Genomic DNA, 7,731 nt, shown 5'->3' with positions numbered 1-7,731 from the left:
ACAGTTCAACAAGAACAGACCCAGAGACAGGGAAGCATCGATCGGACTGTCGGACCTCAGAGGGAGTGTAGGGGAGGGTGGGGATAAGAGGGGAGGTCAACCTAATCAGTGGTCACGGACAACAGGGGGATGGGGGCATGCGTGGGGAGGGGTTTGGGATGGGAATGGGGGGAATGTGGACAAATACGTGATACCTTAATCAATAAAGAAATTTTAAAAAAAGTTCACAGTCCAGTGCTTATAGCACTTTTTGAATTTGTCTAATAGGTCTTCCGATTGTTACCAGAAGGCCTTCAAAAAGAAAAAGAAAAAAGTTCACAGAACAGTGGAGGAGACAGATAAATCAAACCATAATTATCATGTCAATTTGCACTTCATTTCTGCACTGCAGCCTGGATCATTTCTTTGGTATTTCCCCTTATTTTAGTATGTGACCAGCTGAAGGAACAAGAATAATCTCAGCACAGTGCTATGATCCCTGGACCAACCATACAGCTGGGTGTGTGGCTGCCTGGAGGAGAGCGGGCGGAGGGGCTGAGGCGGGATTCCCAGAGGACCGGGGTGTCCAGGCATATGCAACCACGGCCTGGGGGGCTTCTCTGCCACTAACTTATTCTTTTTTTTGTTTTTTGTTTTTTTCCAGAGAGGAAAGGAGAGGGATAGAGAGTTAGAAACATCCACCAGCTGCCTCCTGCATACCCCCCGCTGCGGATGTGCCTGCCACCCAGGTACATGCCCCTGACCGGAACTGAACCTGGGGCCCTCCGGTCCGCAGGCCGAAGCTCTATCCATAGAGCCAAACCGGTTTCGGCCCCAAGTATTTTTAAAAATAAGAATTCCAAGAGGTAGTAAGCAATGGAATCCGATCGACCAAGAAAACAGCTGAGAAAACCACAGCCCTGGATGCCTGAGTCCAGACTCGTTCTCCCCGGAAGCCCGGGCAGAGTCTAAGCTCAGAGTCTACAGATAAAAAAAAAAAAAATCAAAGTGGTGATGGGGCAGCACCGGGGTAGTTTAATAGAGAAACTCACTAGCAAAGCCTCAACAGTTGCCACTCAGCCCTCCTTCAACAGGTGGTTCATACAGAACCGGACACAATATCTTCACAGTTTCGGGGGAAATTTTGTTTATAAAGATGGCAAAGTTAAAACTGAGAGTAAGTATGAACGAGAGATTTTCAGACCTATAAGAATCAGAGACGTTAGAATCCTTCGTGGAGAATGTTCACAAAGGAGCACTTCACCAAAGAGAAAGACGAACAGGCTGTGCCAGAAACAGTGGCAGCTGAGTGTGGCCCACAGAGAAGCAATGAAGAAAAAACGGGAAGACTTATTCCAAACTAATGTTTGAAAGATTTTTCAGGAACATGAAATGAAAATGCTATTTATTGGTTTTCCATTTTTAGAATGAAAGGCTTAATTACAGAAACAGAACAGAAAGTATTATAAACCTTGACAATGTGATATAATTTTGAAAAACGTAGTTGGAGGAGGGAGGAAGGGGATCAGGGAGAGTGACTAATTTCCTCATTCTTCATAGAGAGTAATCAATAGATGCTGCCTCCGGTGATAAAGAAAGAAATAGATGTTTAAAGGTATTGTTTCAAGTCATGAGGGAGCTCCAGAAGCATGAAAATAATAGAGCTAACGAAATCAGGAGCTTACGGGGGAGATCATAGTCATTAATTAAATTTCACACATTTTATTGTGGTCACCAGGTACCATTTACTGAAAGTGCCACCTACTAAAGATATGATGCTCACTATCCACAGAACTAAAGTCAGAAACTCCAGGAATGAAACGAGTTGGGGAGAAGAGGAAAGGAAAGCTTACCCTTTAGTCTGTATCCTTCAAGACTAAATTAAAAAAAAAAAATTGATTTCAGCTGAAACTGGTTTGGCTCAGTGGTAGAGCGTCGGTCTGCGGACTGAAAGGTCCCAGGTTCGATTCCGGTCAAGGGCATGTACCTTGGTTGTGGGCACATCCCCAGTAGGGGGTGTGCAAGAGGCAGCTGATCGATGATTCTCTCTCATTCATGTTTCTAACTCTCTATCCCTCTCTCTTCCTCTCTGTAAAAAATCAATAAAATATATTTTAAAAAACTGATTTCAGAGAGGGAGAGGGATAGAAAGAAACATCAATGAGAGAGAATCATTGACTGCCTGCCTCCCATACGCCACCTACTGGGGGGCATTGAGCCCGCAATCTAGACGCTGGAATCAAACCCAGGACCCCTCAGTCCGCAGGGCAACACTTAATTATTTTTACCTGTCTTATCATGTGCATCCATTTTTTAAATAAAAAAAGCTATAAAGGTCTTAGCCAGTTTGGCTCAGTGGATAGAGCATCACCATGCAGACTGAAGAGTCCTGAGTTCGATTCCAGTCAAGGGCACACACCTCAGTTGCATGCTCAATCCCTAGCCCTGGTTGGGGCATGTGCAGGAGGCGTGTGTCCCTCTCACATTGATGTTTCGCTGTCTTTCCCTCTCCCTTCCACTCTCTCTAAAAATCAATAAAAAAATACCCTCAGGTGAGGATTAACAACAACAAAACCTATGAAGATAAGCACTTAAAAGAAAATTATGGGCCCGGGCCTATGTGGCTCAGTTCATTAAGTATCATTGTCCTGTATGGAGAAGTCACCAGTTTGATTCCCAGTCAGGGCACACGCCCGGCTTGCAGGCTCGATCCCCAGTAGGTGGCGTACAGGAGGCAGCCCATGGCTGTTTATGTCTCCCTCTCTAAAAGCATAAAGGAGGCGAAACCGGTTTGGCTCAGTGGTAGAGTTTCCGTCTGTGGACTGAAAGGTCCCAGGTTCGATTCTGGTCAAGGCCATGTACATTGGTTGCGGGCACATCCCCGGTAGGGGGTGTGCAGGAGGCAGCTGGTCGATGTTTCTCTCTCATCGACGTTTTTAGCTCTCTATCTTTCTCCTTTCCTCTCTGTAAAAAATCAATAAAATATATTAAAACAACAAACAAGGACCTATGGCACATCGATAACAGAAGAGTATGTAGCATCTTAAAAACTGAGATACTGATAGAGAGAGAAATTCACAATACTGAAATGGAAAGAGCAATTTGCAGGAAGATATGAGTAACACGATTCTTATTGGGTAAAAAAATAAACAAACATGTTTGTTTATTCATAGAAAATGCCCAGAAGAATATAGACTAAACTGTGACTCCCTTCAGGGAGCTGGGGAACAGGAAGAGAATGGGACTGTAATGTTTTACAACTTCTATCCTGTTTTGAAAGATTAAAATATATATATATATATATATATATATATATATATATATTTTAGCCCAAACCGGTTTGGCTCAGTGGATAGAGCGTCAGCCCTGAGGACTGAGGGGTCCCGGGTTCAGTTCCGGTCAAGGGTATGCACCTTGGTTGCCGGCACATCCCCGGTGGGGGCTGTGCAGAAGGCAGCTGATCGATGTTTCTCTCTCATCAATGTTTCTAACTCTCTATCCCTCTCCCTTCCACTCTGTAAAATTCAATAAAAAAAAAATATATTTTTTTAAAATATATTTTATTGATTCTTTACAGAGAGGACAAAGGGAGAGGGATAGAAAATTAGAAACATTGATGAGAAAAAAACATTGATAAGCCGCTTCCCCCGCACCCCCAACTGGGCATGTGCCTGCAACCAAGGTACGTGCCCCTGACTGGAATCGAACCAGGGACCCTTCAGCCCGCAGGCCGATGCTCTAGCCACCGAGCCAAACTGATCAGAGCTTAAAGATTTTTTTTAAAAAAACATTGTATAACTTTAAAAGTTTGTCACTTTAGAAATTTAAAGTGCTATTAATTCTCTTCTTTTTGGGTGCTATTCTTTACAGAATTTTAGGAAAATTACAAAGAAGGGAATCACCCGACCTCACAACTCTTGGTGTATTTCCTTCCAAATATTTTTTCTCAATGCACCTGACTCCGTTTCTAGCTAAAGATAGAGGCAGGAGTGCGGAGTGACGGAGTGAGGCCAACTCCACGTCCTAGTTAGGAGCCTGGAGCAGGTGACTCAGCCCCCATGGCCCGCCCTCTCAGGCTCCGTGGGCTCAACCTTGACTCTTCTTTCTCTCATCCACTCCATAAGCAAACACTTAAAAAAAAAGTATATATTTTTTATTGATTTTTTTACAGAGGAAGGGAGATAGAGCTAGAAACGTCGATGAGAGAGAAACATCGACCAGCTGCCTCTTGCACACCCCCTACTGGGGATGTGCCTGCAACCAACGTACATGCCCTTGACCGGAATCGAACCTGGGACCCTTCAGTCCGCAGACTGACGCTCTACCACTGGGCCAAACCGGTTTCGGCCATAAGCAAACTCTTAATTCCACCTCCAAGATATAACCTACTCACCACACCTGGATTTCTACCACTTCCTTTCTGACTGTAGCCCCTACTACTTTCTCACCCCTGCTCACATGCTCGAGGCTACAGCCACACCAGCCTCTACACCTTGGGCACATGGCCCCCGGGCAGGGATTTGGTTCCATCCGCTCCCTCAGCCTGGATGCTCAGCTTGAAGGCGTTTCGGCAAAATCTCTCAGCAGTTTCATCTTTCCTCAAATCCCATTGCTTCAATGAGGCTTCCTCTGACCACCCTGGAATCAAACCTTCCCCACGTGCCCGATTCCTCCTAACCCCCCATTTCTCACTTGCTGATAAACGTACTGTTTTTTCACATGCACCGTGTTTCATCTTTCTGAGTGTAAATGCCATGAGGGCATTAGTCTTTGTTGCTCACTGGCAGGACCAGCACACAGCAGATGCTCACTGAGTCTGTGTTGAACGAGTGGATGAACCCTTATTCTCTCATCCGCACAAGGAGCCCAACAGGACCCGCCCTGTGCTGTGCGGTGAGGATTACACGTCTTTCCCTGACTGGGTGCTAGCGGGTTGCTAAGTGAAATAAGCCAGCCAGTGAGGGAAACACGAGGACCATCTGATCCCATTTACATGGGGAACCTAATGAACAAAACGAATTAACACAACAGAGACAGACTCATAGACACAGAGAACAGACCGACAGCTGTTCTCAGGCACAGACCATATGGTTACCGGAGGGAAAGGGGTGGAGGGGGAGGTAAAAGAGTGAAGGGGGGTAAGCCGGTGATGGAAGGAGACTTGGAGTGGTGAAGTACAAAATAAAGGTACCCGACACTCACCTTACGAACACCCAGAATCCACCTTATGTCACCTCCTCCAGGAAGCCTTCCTTGATCCCCACTACACAGTCAGATGCTGCCCCAGAGCCCCAACAGCATCTGTGGTGGGCTCGTCATGATTGTGTACAGTCTGGCCATCCTGGGTCTCATTCATTTCTGTGTCCCCGGAAATTCCATGGTTTGACAACATGATAGGACATGCCTGATCACTAGTGCAGCGGCCACAGGACTCAACGAGTGGGTACTGCTGCGTCCAGGGGCCAGAAGGCCACACCATGCCCAGTATCTACATCGTGAGAATGACAAGAATCCTCACTGGCCAATTTCCGTATTGTCACAGCCTCCGCGGCCACAGTGGCAGTGGGGAAGCAGAGGCAGGTACTGGGATTGTGTGGGACGCAGGATATTCTAAGGATGAGGACAGGCAAGGGCATGTATGTTCCCAATCCGGGAGCTGCTCCCATGTGGGGGACTCCTGACAGGCACCGGGGGCTCCATCTTCCGTCTGTAACCTCTCCTCTCCGAGAGCCAGCACCACGCTGAGCGCCCAGCCTGTGAAAAGTCCTCAGGACAGCCTCCCCGTCTCCTCAGGAGCAGGAAGTCGCCAGGACCTCCGCCCAGGTACTGACTTACAGAGGCCAGACTCTGGTCCCCGAAAAAGCTGAGACAAAGGCTGGGTTTGTAAGAAATCTGATTATTCAAATTTATTACCATTAAGATTTTATGCAATGATGCTGTAGTTTTCTTAACAAATAGAAAACAGACTGTGTACAACAGTGAACTCTACAGCACTAGCATCCACAAGGTAAAAATGAATGTCGCATCCAACATTACCACCCCTGGATTGTTGATCTTGACCGAGCCTAGCTAGATCTCGGGATGTCTGCATCCCATCCCTCGGCTACAACAGCTATGCACCCTTCCCCGCCCCCACTTACCTACCTAGATAGTGCTGCCCAGAGGAAGAGGCCCTCTCCCTGCCCCTCAGCAAGCCACGATTATAAGGATTATAGTACCATTGAGAAAAGTCCAGTAGTCTTGCCACATTGGTTTCTGAGGGCATCGTGAAGGAGTGGAAAAGAGCAACAATGCTCACGGGCTTTGAAAATAGCTGCAAACCAGGGAGGAAAACCATTGGCCCCTTTCTGAGAACAGGCATGTGCTGCCAGGCCTTCCGGCCTGGACCGGAAGGGCCAGCCGTGCCCCTGCTTGGCCCTGAGGTGTGCAGGGTGTGGCACACACACCCTGACCCGTCCAGCTGCTTCGGCCACACGGCCAGACCCACAGCCTCCCGCCACCGCACCGCACCGCACCCCGAGGTGCTGGGCACCCACGCACGCCAGCCTCCGCGGGCACCGAGGTCAGCCTGGCGGCTCACAGGCCGCCTCCCCTCTCAGAGGTCTGAAGCAGAGGCCAGGAAATGACTCTCTTTATTTCCTTGTGTTTTTTTTTTTCCTTTTTCCTTTTTTGATTTTTTGGATTGTTGTTTTTGTTTTTTGTTGTTGCTTTTTTTAACCTTTGCAAACACGATGGTGATGAGGAACGCCTTGCCAGGCTCCCCCCGACGCGTCTGGGGTTCCGGGCTGTGAACGTCGCACACACACTGGAGTCGATGACGGGGCTGAGTGTTTCCTATCCCTTCCTCGCCCACCACGGTCTGTGGGGCCTAACGTAAGGCTCGTAAGGAGAAACAAAACTTAAAAAAAAAAAAAAAGAAGTGTTCCCTGCATTTGGCTGAAACAAGATCTTGTCTGAAGGCCTGGAAGAGCCGCGGAGCGGCGAGGCCCCCCGCGCAGGCTGGCGGCCCCGGCTCCACACGCGTGAAGAAGGCATGATCGTCCTTCAGCGGTAAAAAGTTACACGAGAAAGGATCCACGTAACTCAAAACAGGAAGTAGACTACACCCCAACCCCCCACGGCAGCCCATTCTGCAGTTAAGGATTCGCAAAAGGAAACATCAGAGAGAGAAGAGGCTAGAACCCCTCAGTCCGCTCCACTCAATGTATAAAAAAGAGGCTGTGTCCCGGCCCCACCCCATGAGAAGAAGCATGAGAGATGCGATAGCGGAGCAGAGCTTGGCGTGGGCTCCGGGCGGGCCTGGGGGACAGAGTGGCTGCTGCGCCCGCCTGCCTGCCCGCCCTGTGGCCGGGACTCTGGGCTCTGTCTGGTGTGGGAATGTTCCTGAAACGCGGTGATCCCAGGGGCTGTGCTCTGTCGGCAACGGCGTCCGTGCAGGAGGGCTGGATGATGGTCGGTATGGCTCAGAGGAGCTGGTCCCCTCCGGAGCCCCTGGGCAGGGGCGGCGAAGGAGAGGGGGCGGTAGTTACGTTGCATAGTGGTCGAAGCTGCCGAGGTACTCCAAGGCTGCACGGTAGCACAGCTGGTACTGGTCCTGCCGGGACAGGGGGCGGGTGAGCATGGGCAGTGCCAGTGGGTTTCCCCAACGCCCTGCCAAGGGCCCTCCCGCTGCAGCTGGGGGGCCATGGACCAGCCTATGGCCCTGAAAGAATCCCTGGAAGCCCATCTCTCCCTCCCTTTCCCTCCGCCCAC

At 49.2% G+C, this 7,731-nt stretch overlaps 1 protein-coding gene and 1 non-coding gene across 20 annotated transcripts in view; one reads left to right on the top strand and one right to left on the bottom strand.

Annotated features, from left to right (window-relative positions):
* Nucleotides 1-232: 232 nt before the first annotated feature.
* Nucleotides 233-295, top strand: LOC118725065. The gene has a single exon (XR_004989814.1). It is a non-coding gene; the product is annotated as a U7 small nuclear RNA (small nuclear RNA).
* A 5,564-nt stretch (nt 296-5,859) lies between these two features.
* The window catches only part of PTPRF (protein tyrosine phosphatase receptor type F), an 86,873-nt gene continuing 85,001 nt past the window's right edge, over nt 5,860-7,731 (bottom strand). For all 19 annotated transcript variants that reach the window (XM_045584708.1, XM_045584714.1, XM_045584719.1 and 16 more), the window contains one exon: nt 5,860-7,573. In XM_045584708.1, the coding sequence (XP_045440664.1) occupies nt 7,505-7,573 (69 nt within the window). In that variant the 3' untranslated portion in view covers nt 5,860-7,504. The remainder of the gene's footprint in view (nt 7,574-7,731) is intronic.

The sequence above is a fragment of the Pipistrellus kuhlii genome, unplaced genomic scaffold, assembly GCF_014108245.1.
Source record: "Pipistrellus kuhlii isolate mPipKuh1 unplaced genomic scaffold, mPipKuh1.p scaffold_m20_p_2, whole genome shotgun sequence".
Taxonomy (NCBI): Eukaryota; Metazoa; Chordata; class Mammalia; order Chiroptera; family Vespertilionidae; genus Pipistrellus; species Pipistrellus kuhlii.
This window is presented reverse-complemented; position numbering and strand designations above follow the sequence as displayed.